Source organism: Gymnogyps californianus, chromosome 27, assembly GCF_018139145.2.
Source record: "Gymnogyps californianus isolate 813 chromosome 27, ASM1813914v2, whole genome shotgun sequence".
In the NCBI taxonomy this organism is placed as follows: Eukaryota; Metazoa; Chordata; class Aves; order Accipitriformes; family Cathartidae; genus Gymnogyps; species Gymnogyps californianus.
The window spans coordinates 521,579-536,624 of NC_059497.1; the positions used below are offsets into that span (position 1 = coordinate 521,579).

At 44.2% G+C, this 15,046-nt stretch overlaps 1 protein-coding gene across 1 annotated transcript; it reads left to right on the top strand.

Moving 5' to 3' along the window:
• The first annotated feature begins 2,379 nt into the window (after window positions 1-2,379).
• Window positions 2,380-14,937, top strand: PHTF1 (putative homeodomain transcription factor 1). The gene is made up of 18 exons (XM_050911331.1): window positions 2,380-2,444; window positions 2,509-2,565; window positions 2,658-2,727; window positions 3,293-3,451; window positions 3,688-3,847; window positions 4,647-4,772; window positions 5,604-5,763; window positions 6,843-7,016; window positions 7,097-7,174; window positions 7,998-8,207; window positions 8,607-8,735; window positions 9,183-9,455; window positions 10,158-10,289; window positions 10,488-10,574; window positions 11,586-11,741; window positions 12,159-12,254; window positions 12,926-13,051; window positions 13,486-14,937. The coding sequence occupies exons 1-18, from the start codon at window positions 2,400-2,402 to the stop codon at window positions 13,504-13,506; spliced, it is 2,259 nt and encodes a 752-aa protein (XP_050767288.1). The 5' UTR covers window positions 2,380-2,399; the 3' UTR covers window positions 13,507-14,937.
• The last annotated feature ends 109 nt before the right edge of the window (window positions 14,938-15,046 follow it).

Consider the following 15,046-nt stretch of genomic DNA (forward strand, 5'->3'; position numbering starts at 1 on the left):
GCATAACTTTAAAGGCAGAATACACAGATTAAGAGCCCCCATACACCAACTTGTCTGTTTTATTGTGAAAGTCGAAGTAGAATGAAGAGGGAATCGGTTTGGAAGTCCTCTGTAAATTCTAATAGCATGTTTTTAAATGGATAAAGGAAGAAGACCAGAGTGGCTCATGTTGCTTTCAAAACTGTAGCTTTAGTGAAATTTGTGACTACAGCCTGAAATACCTGGAAAATGCTCTGATGTATCTCTTTGGGTGGAGGGAGATGACCAATAGTATCATGCTCCCTTTGTGTTCCGTTCAGTTACTAACTTAATATCTAATGTCAGATTTAAATACAGAAACGTATCTTCAAATGACTTGAATGTTGCTGATGCTGTTCTAGCATGCTTGGAAGATTGAGGAAGAGAGGAGCAAACTTTATAAAAATCTATTACCTAATACATTATCAGCTTTGGTACGCTTTAACCAAAATGACATACTACTTTCAAACTCCACCTCAATTCTGGATATAAAGTACGAGAGGGATTGCTTGTGAAGCTGATCGCTATACTGTCTAGCCATTGTTTCAAGATCGCTTCAATTGCACTGAAAACAACAGAGCAGAATTAGAACAATGCCTTGATGTGAAAGATGCAAATGTTTTCCAGAACAAGACATGTAAAATACTGCTTTTTATAAGCTATAACTGTTTAGAAATGAAGTAACGAGTTCAAGCCACTTAGTGTTTGCTGAGCAAAACAAATCTCTGGGTAGGTCCAAGTAGATATTTCTGAATATCTCTCGTGTTAAATAGCTGGCTGTTTGAATTTCTCTAAGATTTCATAAAACAGCCTACACGATGAGATAATCAAACTTTGGCAGATTCCGTGAATGGTTCTAATAGTTCTCAGTAGCACCCAGATAGATACAGAACAGTTCCTGAATACGAATGCGCTGGTCAGTTACTGTAAATCCTCAGTTCTCTGTTTGTGAGGATCTGCGCTGTGATACGTGTGTCAGTTGATAACGAGAAAACACTCCTGCTTTATACTGGAGACAACTGCTAATTGACCAAGTGCTCCGTCTATAAAGAGCGATCAGCTTTGAGATACGGAACTCAGGCTTAGGCTTCTATTTTAAATAAAGTGCTGTTGACTAACAGTGTCACTTGGGATAAAGGTGAGTGGCTCAGTTGTGCTAGAAGTGGACTAGCAAAATGCAATTTAAAGATGAAATGCCAGTTAGCTTCAGTTTCTCCTTTAGACATGCTACAAGTCATTGTGTGCAGATACTTGACACGTTCTCTTCCAGGAAGGCGGGACACTCAGTGAAGTGTTCTCAGGGGATTTATGATCAACATTTTTCACAGGTATAGATTTTGCCATACAGAAAAAGGGCTCTCCGCTGTGCTCTGTCAGTTTTCCTGCATGTTACAGTTCAGCTCCCCTGGACGAGGCTAACTGTCAGAGCTTGTCCCACAGGCGTGAGCTCAAGTCCTTAATCTGGCGTGGCCTGCCGTTTTCAGGTCTGAATCAACTGAGCATAAACGCTGAAATTGTAGTTTCCAAGGAGTGCTAAGTGTTGGCAGCTCTGTACTTGCTTAAGGGGTGCGAGAAGAGGGGCAGGCTTGTTTCTGCTCCCAGAAGAGTGGCCGCTCTCCCCCGAAAGCTCGTCCGGCGCGTTCGTGTGCTGCCCGGTGAGCAATCCCGGCGGCGTGTGGCAGCCTCGGGGGCTGAGGAGGTGTCTGCGGGGCACTCCGAGTGTTTAGAGAAATACATACGCTTCTGATTTCTTTGTACAACATGTAAAGAGACTTCTGTATTGCTGTTTTTGTGATTTAATTTGATTTTGATTGGCAGCTACGATTTTTTCTGTGGTTTTAATTTATCTAAGGTCTCTGCCTACAGAGGACGTGTACAATTGCCTGGAAGACTGTTTGCTTTGTGCGGCCTTAGTATATTTATTGACATTAGCAAGTGTTTCAAAGAGGTTTTACAATGAGTAGTGCGGCGATGAAGCGCTCAAGCCTCTGTGTGAATACTCTAACGCAGTGCATTTCTGTCAGTAGCTGACTGTACACGAGTGTCAAACTGTTAAGCTATTTCTTTGTAAAATAGTCCAACGGAATGCATAGAATTTTTTCCTGTAAAGTATTTTTTTAATAAACAAAGTCTGATTTTGTCCTTTACCTGCCTGGCTGCTTATTTCTGCTCTAGGGCCGCGGCGGCGGGCGGCTGGGGCGGAGCCACGCTCGGCGCTCCCCTAGTGCTGCCTGGGCGGGGGCGGGCCGGGGGCAGGCGCAGGCAGTCGAGCACCGGGCTTGCGACGGTCTCCAGGGTAACAGCGGCCCGGGCCGGGGCCGGGGCCGGTACCGGGGCCAGGGCCGGGCCGCCCCGAGCTCGCCGGCGCCCCGCGGCGCCCCATGGCCTCTCGCGACAGGGATGCCATTTCCTGGTACCAGAAGAAGGTGAGTGCGGCGCGGCGCGGGCGGGCGCGGGCCCGGCCGTCCCCTCAGCCTCCTCTCCTTCCAGATCGGGGCCTACGACCAGCAGATATGGGAGAAGTCCATCGAGCAGACCGAGATGAAGGTAACGGCGGCGGCCCGGCGCTCCCGCCGCCCGGGCAGCCCGGGCTCGGCTCCCCTCGCAGCTAACAGCAGCCTTTGTTTTCGGCTTCCTAGGGCTTCAAAAACAAGCCTAAGAAGAAGGGTCACATTCAGCCTGATCTGATCGACGTGGATTTAATCAGAGGTGAGCGCTCCGTGAGAGGCGTGCTGGTGCCCGGCGTCCCCGCACAGCTGTTAGTGCATCGCTGCTTTGCGCAGGCTGGGGGAAGGCGAGCCTGCTCCCTGGCAGGTATTTTTTCTTGAACCGTTAAGCGGCTGCCCGGAGCCTGAGTCATTTGGCTTCCTGGCAGCAGCAGCGGCACAGAGCATCGCTGAAGCCCCAGACCTTACCAGCGGGGTAGGGTGCCCGTGCTCGCTAGCGTTGGTGCAAAAGGAGCGTTGAAAACCTGAAAGCAGAGGCAGGAGGAATTGGGGGGTGGTTCAGCAAAAGCAGTGCTACGGGGTTGGTGAGAGCAGACTTGGGTAGGTGGGGAAGGGTCAGCAGGCAGTGTGCTGGGATAAGACGAGGGGCTGCTTTTGGACGCGCCTGTTTGAGCTGTACGGATTGGACGAGTGCCTGAAGTTGGGCTGCTGTCACCCTTCTGAACTGCAGCCTTCTGGCAGGGTTTGGTCTCTGCCAAAGAGGAAGTCATAAGTAAGGAAATTCTTGTAATTCACGATTAATGACTTGTTTTTCCTTTAATTCCAAGGCTCTACATTTGCCAAAGCAAAGCCTGAAATTCCCTGGACATCGCTCACTCGGAAGGGAATTGTGAGAGTTGTATTTTTTCCATTATTCAGCCAGTGGTGGATACAGGTTACTTCCCAGCGTATTTTTATGTGGCTCCTGGTGCTCTATGTTATGCAAGGTAAGGGGTGGTAGCAGTCTGTGCCACAATCCTTTTTCTGCAAGGAATGTGACATCATTTTGTAGTCCATAATCTAAAGCATAAGGATCCTATCTGAAACCTGCTCAACATAGATTTCGAGATGTGTGGCACTAGTATTTGCAGAAATTATAAAACAGAGTAAAAGTAAATAGTTAAGACAGAATTAAGGGCCACGCTCTTAATTTTTGCATTTGATACAATGTTCTCCTTTTCAGTCATAGCAGTTGTGTTGTATTTCATGATGCCTGTTGTGAATGCGAGTGAAGTCATGGGACCGATGTGCCTTATGTTGCTGATGGGAACCGTTCACTGTCAGATAGTGTCCACCCAGATCAACAAACCTTCAGGAAACAACGGACTCAGCAGGCGGAGGAGGTGAGCGAGGTAGCGGGTTCGTGTGTTGGCATCAAAGCGTGTGATGGGTTGCTCACGGTAGAAGTTAATGGGTAAATATCTTCTCTTCTATTTTTATGTTATTTAACCATAAATGTGAAAATGAGTATTTTCTGTCTTGCTTGTAATCTTCTCATAACCAAGACAAATGCTGCAAATTTACCAGGCTGTGATAGGTCTGCTTTAGTTGCTGTTGGGCCTTCTCTTTCTAACGTGGCTTTTTAATACAGCTTCTTTTTGTGGCCAGAGGAGGGCATTCTGCGCAGAAAGGCATCTTCAAGGTTTTGCAAACCAGGCTGGTGTCCTGCTTTGGCATTAACTGCAGGGAACCGCTGATGCGTATTGAGAACAGGGAAATGATGACAGAGATGACTGTGGTGGATTCATTGCTGGCAGTCTGTGCGTGTGGGAGATGTTACGGTCTATCTACTAGATATTTAACTGTTAGGTGTCTGACTCAGTTTAAACACTAATGTAATATATTTGAACACAGGATGATGAATGTGGGTAGAGTTTTGCCTCCATTAGATTTCTACAGCAAAGATTTTGTCCGGATTTTGTCTGTTGCATCCTTTGCTAGTGGTATACTGATGTCCTGTGGGTATATGCATAACTTCTGTTAATCCAAATAAAATTTATTTTATTTGGAAATAAGCATTCTGTCTGCATGAGTTAAGAAAAATAGCATCTAAAAAGCTGTTCGGATCCAATTCAGATCTTTTAAGAAAGACCTCAAAGTAGCTTGCTATGCAAATTTAATTCTCCTTTTTTTAAAAATCAGGAAGTTACGCAAATCTGTGGGTGTCGATGGGAACAGTTGGTCTTCTCCTGACAAAAACAGTAAAGAAGAGCAGTCTGAATCTGCATCCATTCTTAACAATTTATTTAGTATGCTTTTCCGAAGGAGGTATGTGATCTTCACTGGGTTTGTGGTATTTTTAATGACACTGTGAACAATTTGATACCTGGAAAATGAAGACAGAATGTATACTGTCACTGACATCCCCAAAGTCTGCCAATTAGTTTCTTTTGAACTGAAAGCACTCTTGGTATTGTAGGAGGCGGATTCCTCATGAATTTTTAGTATGTCCTTATTAGGAGATCATACCATATCTCACAGTCTAGCTAAAACTGAGCGTTAGATGAGTTGCGTAAAGTGGCGGAGCTTATTTTTATTTATCAGATAAGTGACCTTTCTCGAATGTGTATGCTTAAATTATATTACTATTTTACCTGATTTCCAGAAGCAATTGTGCCTTCTAGTTTAAGTTGCTTGGATAGTCATCCCACTTTACCACCTTACTTTTTCTAAAAGTAACTGGAGGAAAAGGAGGATAGATTGTTTGGGATAATATTTCATTGTCTTCTACTGTTTTCTCAGGTGAGTTTCTTGAGTTTTCAACTGACAGGTACTTTCTCTTGGTGAGGACTTTTTGTCTTCTGAATTGCTCTTATTTATTTTTTTTCAAAATAATAATAAGAAAAAAATTTCCCTCTTGGTTTAGAAGTTTTAAGATACTACTAGAGTTACAAAAGAACCGTCCAGTGAGAGTGAAGCAGATATAAGTCTCTTCAACAGAATCAGGACACAAAGAGCCTGTCAGCAGAAGACAATTATGTATTCCCTTAGCTATATTGTTTAATGGTGTGCCTGTGGGGCAAGTGAAAGAGACCATGATGTTTTCCTTGAAGAGTTTTTCTCTGACGTAAAAGCATTTAATTGTATTTTCTCTCATAGGATTAGAAGAGTCAAGTTGGTAGCTGAGAAAGGAACTGAGACAGAAAATGGTGTGAATGCTGTGAATAATGGCATTAAACACAGACATGCCAGATCTGAATACAGGCTGTTGCACTTCAAAGAGAAAAATAAACTTTCCGATGGGGAAAAGAGCCATCAGGTACTGGCAGGAAAGATCCATTTGAAGTTGCAAATTTCAGGGTATTCTGTATGTCCCCAAAAGTTTGTTGATACTTAACTGTGTGGTTTGATCCAATACAAGATACTCCCTTCTGCTAGTCTCCGCTTGCATATAGGAAACCTAAAAACCCTTTCTCCTGGACTGAACAGCTGACATGGGGCTGATACTTTACTGTCAGCATCTTTTCATCTGTTACAATAGTCAAGTATATCAAACACAGACAGTCCTGGAAAATATCTGTTTTACCAAAGTGCTCGTTTAGTTGTAGAGACTTCTGATCACAAGATGTTCAGTTAAGGAAAACTGCTGATAATGATTAAAAATAAATAAATCAGCAATTTTCAAAAGCAGTTCTGTAAAACAATTTGCCTTGCAAACAGTTGCCCACAGTATCCTCTCAGAGGGGAGGCGGGAAAGTAAAGACTGAAACATCCCTCGGGGAGAGAGAAAGACAGAGTTAAAGCATCGTGACCTCTGTTGAAATCTCTAAAACATAACGCTTCGTGGAGTTACTTTTGAGGCTCCTCTGGATCGGTAAGGTGTTAACTCCCACATGAAGAACTTAAAATCTGTGCGGAACACTGTAGCACTGTGCCATCCCAACTCCTCTATTTCTAGGCGTTTGAAGAGGAGCAGAGCTAGGTGTAGGGGGACACATCTCATGATTTCGGGTCTGCTAGCCACCAGCTTGTAGATACATCTGTTCTCCTGGGCTTAAGGTTGCTGGTAAGACATAGCCAAGAGCTGCTGCCGCCTCTTCCTCTTCCTGCCCGTGCCCCAAATGCAACTCCACTCCACCCAAGATTCCCTCTCATTACCTCTGTGGCAAGGCAAGGGCAGGGGTAACGAGTTAAAATTTGTGATGTCTCTGTGATGCTAAGTTGGATTCTGTTTCTGCATGTTCTGTGGAGATCATCTTCTGCTGGCTTGTGCAAGTAATTAGAGATTACTGTGTATACCAGTGTGGCAGCAGCACTGGCTTTGAACTTTTGGTTTGACGCAATTCAGGCCGATCCTTTGTCGGTGCCTCAGTCTTATTTTGACTGCTGTATTTCTAGGATGACTGCACCAACAGAGGTGGCGTTTCTGATGAGCTTTCGAGCGAGGAGGATGCTGAAGCAGTGGCACAAAGGATCTTGTTACGCCAGAATGTAGAAGGGGCTTCCAGTGACAATAGCTATGAAGAGAAGAAAGAGAGGCCTCTTGTTTCTCTGAACCAGGCTGTCTCGCAGGTACTCACGTTGAATTTATGCCATTTTCCACACAATTTTTTGGTATAGATAATGAGCTGGTTTTCCTTTGTTTTTGGCAGGTCAAGCAAGCCCTGAAAGGTGCCAGAGACTCTGATAGTGTTGTGGAATCCGAACTAGAATCCGCATTATATAGTCAGGTATGGTCATAAATTCAAGAGACAGAGCTTTACCGAGCCTGGCCAGTGCAGGGACATCCTCCCCCTCAGAACAGACCATTATTAAATGGTAGTGCTTCAGCGTCTTCAGGTAGAAGGTGTGGCCTCCCTCCCTGCTTGTTCGCAGCTTTGTAAACTTTGCTCACAATCGCGAGTATACTGCTTTGTTTAACAAAAACAAACCAACCAAACAAAAAATCACTCTGTTGGCCGTGTAGTATGGTCCAAGCTGCCTCTAATTGCTGGTGTTGAATTGCTACAGTTGCTCTTGTGGTTTGGGAGGCAGCACTGTATTGTAGCTTTTATGCCAATAAATTTTGATTTCAAAAATGAAGAAATACATCTATTCTGTGATATATACTCATTCACTTCATTACTTTATCTTGGCCCCTGCCACTCCCCCACCTGAAAATAAAATAAATAGAAATAAAATATATGAATATCAAATTATAAATATAAAAATCTATAAATAAATATAAAATATAAATGGCATCTTAAAATAGATTATGCAAAAGCCAGAAAACTTTTGCATTAGAATGAATAAGTCAGTTTTTATTTTGTAAAGTTGGGAATAGAGGTGGGGAACCAATGCTATCTGTGTGACTTCCCGTGTAGAAATGCTGGTTGCAAAAACTATGGCTGAGTGATACTGTCTTTAACAGTTTGCATCGGGTGGGTGTGACTGGCAGCTCTCAACAGCCCCGGGAAGCTGATTTGGCTGGTTGCTGGTGGGGAGGAGGAGGAGGAGGAGGTTCTGCAAATGGGGTGGGGGGCTGTGCTGTGTAAATTTTGCTCTTCTTCAAAGGACTCGAGGTCCTGCCTTAGTGTGGGATCCCGGAGCTGTAGCGTGACCCGGAGAGACTCAGAAAGTACTCGCCATGACTCTGAGACAGAAGACATGCTTTGGGATGATCTGCTTCACGGGCCAGAGTGTCGCTCGTCCTGCACCAGCGACAGCGAGGAAATGATTGTGAGAGGTACCAGGCGGGATTTGAAGGAAGATGTTTTCCAGCAGGTTTGTTGATTTGTACCCACTAGCTGAGAATACTGTGAAAGATTTCTGCCCCCTCCCCGCTTCTTTTCCCCATCTCAGGTGCCCCTCTTCCCCCCGTCTGCCCAAATATGAGACACATCTGAATGCGGTTGGTATGTGAGCAACCTAATGCTGAATGAGCCCGTTCTGTCAACCGTGCTAATCACACAGAAGTCTGGAATGATCTAAATAGTATCAGTGATCAACTCCCTCCTCCCCGCTGGTATTATCTGGACCACTGCTAATCCCAAAACAAAGCATTTCACCCAAAGACAAATTTGGAATCCCCCTCTCAATCTAAATGCTTTCTAGGAAAAAGCATTATTTAATAGCGGGACAGAAATAGATTATACGCCTTTTGCATTCTTTTCTCTTTTATAGAACCATTTGTTTTGGCTGCAGAATACAAGTCCAGCATCTGCAAAAGTGAGTGCACTGATCTGGGAAGGGAATGACTGCAAGAAGGTGGACATGTCTGTGCTGGAGATCAGTGGGATTATCATGAGCAGGGTAAGAGGGCTGTAAGGCATTGCAGGCTCTCTCCTTCACGCGTTAAAAAACCACCAAAAAACCTGAAAGTAGCTATACATGCAAATATGAAGTGCAGTATAAAACTGGGTCCCTCCGCAACTGCAAATACAGTTGTCCCAAATGTTCTTACTTAAATTTTGGTTTATGCAATTTTTAGGAGGTCCTATTGAAGACTAAGGAGTGCTGGTTATTGTTGGCTGTGTGCTGCCGCTGCAGTGTGCTGAAGGTGGTGGTTTTATTATTTATCGCCTGATTGATTGTTGTTGGCTTTGGCCTCATTTGGAAATGAGTGGAATTATTTTAGGTTATGTCCTTTGAAGGGAAGGGGAACTGAATGCTTGATTGAATTAATGCTGCCACAACAGCATGCCTTCTCCTTGATGCAAAAACCCAGGTAATCATCCTATTTTTGTTCCTGCTTGCCAGGTTAATGCCTACCAGCAAGGAGTGGGGTATCAAATGCTGGGAAACATCATCACCATTGGATTAGCATTCCTACCATTCCTTTACAGACTCTTCCGCACAGATAACCTGGAGCAGCTGTGCTCCATTTCTCTAAAGGAGCTTTTGCACATCTTTTGCGGAGCACCTGCTAGCACCCCTGTCATTGTTTTGTCTGCGATCAACTTCCTTGAAAGACTTTGCTTAACCTGGATGTTTTTCTTCATGATGTGTGTTGCTGAGAGAACATACAAGCAGGTAGGTTTAAATGTACTGTTGCCTTTCGTGAACCCTGGGGCAGGAGTTCTACCAAAACCATGCTGCCTATCACAGAGGACACTGGCAAGACAAGCGTGTCTCAGCAAGCTGACGTGCCAAAGCTGGTAAGATGTCCAGGAAGTTTAGGTAGAGGCATCTGGTAAGACTCCTATCCATCGGTCACAGACTTAAACCTGTCAATACCCTTCCTGACCCCTGCGCTGCCCCTCTTACCTGCCCCCTGCTCCCAAGGGAAAGATAACCGTTTAACATCTTGGCATGGAAGTGAACGCTTCAACGTGGAGCTGTTTGGGGAAAAAGCAGCAGCCTGCTTAGCTGGCCTGTTCCAAGATGGAGCATTAGGTGGTTGGCTGCAGCACGTTCAGCTCCCTCAGGACTGTGGGCAGTAGCTTTGTCAAAGCGGCCGTCAGTGTTGCGTGGCAGGCAGGCTGGTGTTATTTACTGCTTTAGCGAGAGTTCTGTGGCTAATCGCGCACAGCCACAGCAGCTCTGCTCTGCCACACGCAAGATGACTGCTGTCATTTACCTGAGAGGTCGTGCACCAAGGTCCCCCGTTAGGCTTCCCCGCTGTGCCACAAGGCTAACCTTTTCTGCCAGTTACCACTAAGCAATCCCAAGCAATGTTCTTTGGTTTAGACTAATTCATGTTTGTGTGTGTATGTTTTTGTTTTGAATCTGCAGAGGTTTTTGTTTGCCAAGCTTTTTAGTCACATTACATCTGCTCGGAAAGCCAGGAAATACGAAATTCCTCACTTTAGACTCAAGAAGGTAGAAAACATTAAGATCTGGTTATCGCTTCGCTCCTATCTAAAGGTGAGTTCTGATCCAAGAATGGATTATTACAGAGGGTGTAACCGCGTCTCTAGGTACACGTACTTTACCTCATTGCTGTCTGGCACTTTGGACAGCACTGCTCGAATCGTTAAACAATTACAGCTGTTTGTGGTGAGCCTTGACTTCACAGCTCTGCATCCAAACCTCAGACCTGACTCAGTGTCGTTGTTTCTGCAGAGGCGAGGCCCCCAGCGATCTGTGGATGTCGTCGTATCGTCAATCTTTTTACTGGCTCTTTCAATTGCTTTTATATGCTGTGCCCAGGTGAGACTTTTTTTTTTAAGAAGTAGGGGGAAAACCCCCAAACTACTGAAGGCTTTTCTTTTGCCAACCTACAAAGTGCTTCAACTGTAGCTGTTTGTCTCCAAAGTAATATGGAGTGTTTTGCATTTTTTAAAAGCTTTGTAATGTTTAGTTAATAGATATTATATATAATGTTTAGGTAATAGATATTGATCCTCTATGTTTGCAGAGGAAAGTCTGGGTTTTTATAATCATTAGGAAAATTTCAGGACATAGGCTTTTGTGCACAAAGGGACTCTCAGTACCTCAAGTGTTCACAGGACATTTTATTTAAGAGGGCTGACTGCAGCATCCTCTTGAACCACTGTTGTTGAAAAGCAGGTCAATAACTATTACACCTTTTAATCCTTCACTAAACCACCTGTTACAGTAAGCAGTGTTAATGCTGGAGCTGTTTTCTTGGTTTCTTTGTTTTTGGCAAGAGATTCATTACAGTGTTTAGGCAAGTTCTTGATACCATGAAGATGCAGTTGTGGTAGCAGTAAGATTGATGAGTAGTAGATACTGACTCTCACTGCTGTGATTGCTTTTGTAAGCCACAGGTTTCTGGAGGAAGTAATGACAATCCCAGTCCTGCTGTAATTAGACCCAGTGAGTACATACTGGGAAAGGCAGAATCGGCTTCGCCTGGCTGTGGTGGTCTGAGGCCGCCGGTGGGACAAGCACACATGAAAGGAAAGGCATTTTATTGCCCATTAACCGGAAAGAGGGAGCAAAGAGAAAGAACAAGCGTCCTTTTCTAAGCAGAAAGAAAAAAATCAAATTCCAAGCTAAAGCCAGGTCAGAAACCAGACCTTTTACTTTAACCTAGTTACATGAATGAATTATACCTCAAGGGAAAAGCTGTCAGTAGCTACAGAACACGGATGTCTGTTCAGAAGAGGAGTAAGGGCAATGCTTTTGCGTGTTTCCCAAGAACAGGCATGTTACTTGTTATTGACATACTGGCACTTTTTTTTTTCCCCAATACAGGTTCTTAAGGGTCACAAAACATTTCTGAATGCAGCTTACAACTGGGAGTTCCTAATCTGGGAGGCAGCACTTCTTCTCTTTTTACTACGTTTGGCATCTTTGGGCTCTGAAACCAACAAGAAATACAGTAATATTTCAATCTTGCTCACTGAGCAGGTATCTCCATTTAGCTTATTCTCCCTTTGGCTTTGTGGCTTGTTTGGGTATCCTTATTGCATTTCAAACCAGCTTAAAAAATACTGGAATCAAATTTTAAAATTTAGAAATCAACTCTTGTGCGGGACAGAAGGCAATAAAACACTGTACAGCTGGGGAGGGATGAGCTGTTAAACATTTAGGCAGACTCAAATTCTAAAATTCTGGTTTATTTTTGTCTCTGGGTTAACACGTGTTGGCCATGTCAATTGGAAAAAGAATGATATTATCACTGCTAAATTCCTGTCTGTGGATGCATCACTTCTTTAGGAGTGACAGCAGACTGCAAAAAATGGCTCCAGTTTCCCTTAGTTAGAAATTAGTTGGGGGCTCGTGCTGGAATATTAACGCTTGGTCTGTAATGTCTCTCTGTCACAGATAAACTTATACCTAAAGATGGAGAAGAAGCCAAACAAGAAAGAACAGCTGTCTCTAGTAAACAATGTTTTGAAACTATCTACAAAGCTACTAAAGGTAAGCTACTCTCCCTCAAAACATACAGTTGCTAAATTTTATGGAAGCAATGACTAATGACAATGACTGTGTGGTTTTGCTCTTCCCATTTCTCATCTCTTGATTAAGTTAGTTCTCACAAAGGGAATTTTTCTGTGCTTCTACAGCCATGGCATAAGATCAAGCAATACAGGACCAGTGTGGTTAATTAGTGCTGCAAACACTTGATTAGTAACAGCTTACTACGATTTAGATAAGTGAGAGGAGAGGCTCGTATGAACACAGCATGTCTCCTTACTGCTTGAATCTCATTCTCCTTCAGCAGCTTCGATGTTGAAGCTTGTTGACAGTAGCAGAGTAGAATTTGGAAAAGAGTGAGCATAGTCTAAGAAAGAGTCAGATAAATTAGCCAAATTCTGCAGCCTGTTGTGTCAAGCTCGTTACGCAGCTAGTGTTGCTACAACGGACACTTCTCAGATTCAGCATGGCTGTTTGTTAGAAAGCATCTTTGAGCTGGGAGGCCTGAGACACAGCGTGGGAATTTCTGTACATACGTACGCTAACGAAAGGATACAGAGGCAGCGCGTGGGTAGCAAAGTCTGCCAGAGAGCCAGTATGAAGCTAAAAGTCGGGGGATTAATTGCTTCTGGTATGGACGAATGCTAAGGGACTTTTTTTTCCTTTCACTGCAGGAATTAGATACTCCATTTAGGCTGTATGGGCTGACCATGAATCCACTGATCTACAATATAACGCGTGTTGTAATACTCTCTGCTGTCTCAGGTGTTATAAGTGATCTTCTAGGATTCAATATCAGAGTAAGTATAACTCCCATACAAACTAACAGGCTACGTCTTGCAGGGGTCACTTTTGTACCACTGCCACGCTCCTCCCAGCCCAGCAGAAAGGTCGTGGGCTGGCCTTGGGCTCCCTCGACGTGGTAACTCGGAGAGCAGACCATGCTGAATGAACCTCCAGCTCCCTGAGCCAGTGTTGGGGGGGAAGGACAGGGCTGACAAATGTCAGCCCTGTTCAGGTCTTCGGTGCCTGCTTAAAGCTGTTAGTCAGAATCCCGGGTTCCTTCCCTTTAGAATGAAGACACAGTCCTCCTGTGGCTCACGCTTAAACCGGAGCGTGCTGAGCAGAGCATTCAGTGCAGGATGGGCAAAGGAGAGAGAGTGTTACCTGTAGATGAAAAGCATGCAGGCCTACGGCTTTCAGACCCATACTCACGCTCAGTATCTCTTTTCAGTTATGGAAAATTAAACCCTGAACTGACCAAACAGCAGCACTCAGCCCTCTTCACCAGAAAGACAGACCAGAGAAGATAACCAATAGCCTGGGCAAAAAGCAGAGGGGCTCGCAAACTACGGAAATCTGCAATTACGATTTTTTAAACAGATTCTCAGCGTACGTATCAAGTTCTCCCTCTGCTTTACTGCTCTACAACATACAGAATAAACTGGTCTAATGAGTGAAGTCATCCCATGGCACGCACACAGCAAAACAGAATTAACGGGGCCAAATACTAGTAGCTGGCACTGAAACTAGCAGGAACTGTGTGCAGACAGAGTGGGGCATCAAACACTACAAGCCATGCGAGAGCTGCTACTGGAGGGACACCGATGATTGCTACAGGTGCCTTGTTTCTGTAAACTCGTCCTGTGCATGTGACAAGCGAAGTCAGCCCTCCTGTTTCAGTTACCCTCGTCCTTTTTCAGAGAGCTGACATTTTGCAGTTTGTGCATCCTGCGTCAGAGCTCTGCTCAGACTGATGATACTTAGAGGCATTTATCTGAATGTGCTGAAGAGTATTTCTCTTCTTAAAAGCTCAGTGTGCTGGGGGCTTTGCCTCTTTATCCTGAACTGCTGCAGGACGCAGTGACGTTCGGTCTGCGCAAGATGAATTCTGCCTCCATGTTGACAGTGAAGCAATATAACAGATTCCTGCTGGTTGGCTCATGTTGGGTCTTCTGCAAAGAAGTGATGATCATTTTTTGAAAACATTGCTACGTGAGAACCACCTTACAACACACACTGCAAGTAAAGCATTTATCAACTACAGAGTATTTTGCTATGTTTGTTCCCTGGAACACCTCAGTAATGCTTAGCCCGGGCTCTGTCCCCAGGGCAGCCTGGCGTGTCTTTTCCTGACGCCCAGCTTTGCTCAGTGGCGTGAGGAGCTGTCGCAGCTCCGCACTGCCATCGTGCCTCACACTGGAATACCTGAGGAAGAAATCCAGTGAGAATCAGTTCAGTGGAAGAGATGTGGCAAAGACTTCCTCACCCAAAAGCAGATTAATGTTTAGAAAGGGCATAGGAGAGAAACAAAATGTTTTAAAGACATCTGTTAAACTTACATTTTCCTTAACCGACTCTGCTATCTTCTATTTGTTAGTAATGAAAAAAGCAAAAAGCGAGGAACCTTTCCTGGCTTCATTCTTTCACAGAAGGGGTAAGATGGCAGAAGAATTTTTGGTAGTAAATTGTTTACAGCTATTTTCTGTACAAGGAGAAGTTGTAAGATGTAAAAGGAGATGACAATTTTATATATCAAAATGTAGAAATAAACCTACAGTATAAGTATTTCATCATTAACAACTGTTTCTACATGACTTGATGATTTTTACAATACCTTTGTTGAGCATTTGTTATTTGAAGAGGGAGTCAAGGAAACTTCCAATAATAAACTGCCTTTGTTTTCCAGAAGAGTATTACGTTTGTGGGTAAAACCTGGGTCATAGATTCAGCTGGTCAGAGCATCACACCGCTGAAACTCAACAAAGAATCTATTTGATACAGTGCAGAACCAA

Excerpts from the sequence above, each read along its gene's own strand:
- PHTF1 (XM_050911331.1), top strand. The coding sequence starts at position 2,400 with ATGGCCTCTCGCGACAGGGATGCCATTTCCTGGTACCAGAAGAAG. Across the intron at positions 9,456-10,157 it reads CTGAGAGAACATACAAGCAG|AGGTTTTTGTTTGCCAAGCT; the intron begins GTAGGTTTAAAT and ends TTGAATCTGCAG. Across the intron at positions 13,052-13,485 it reads TTCTAGGATTCAATATCAGA|TTATGGAAAATTAAACCCTG; the intron begins GTAAGTATAACT and ends ATCTCTTTTCAG.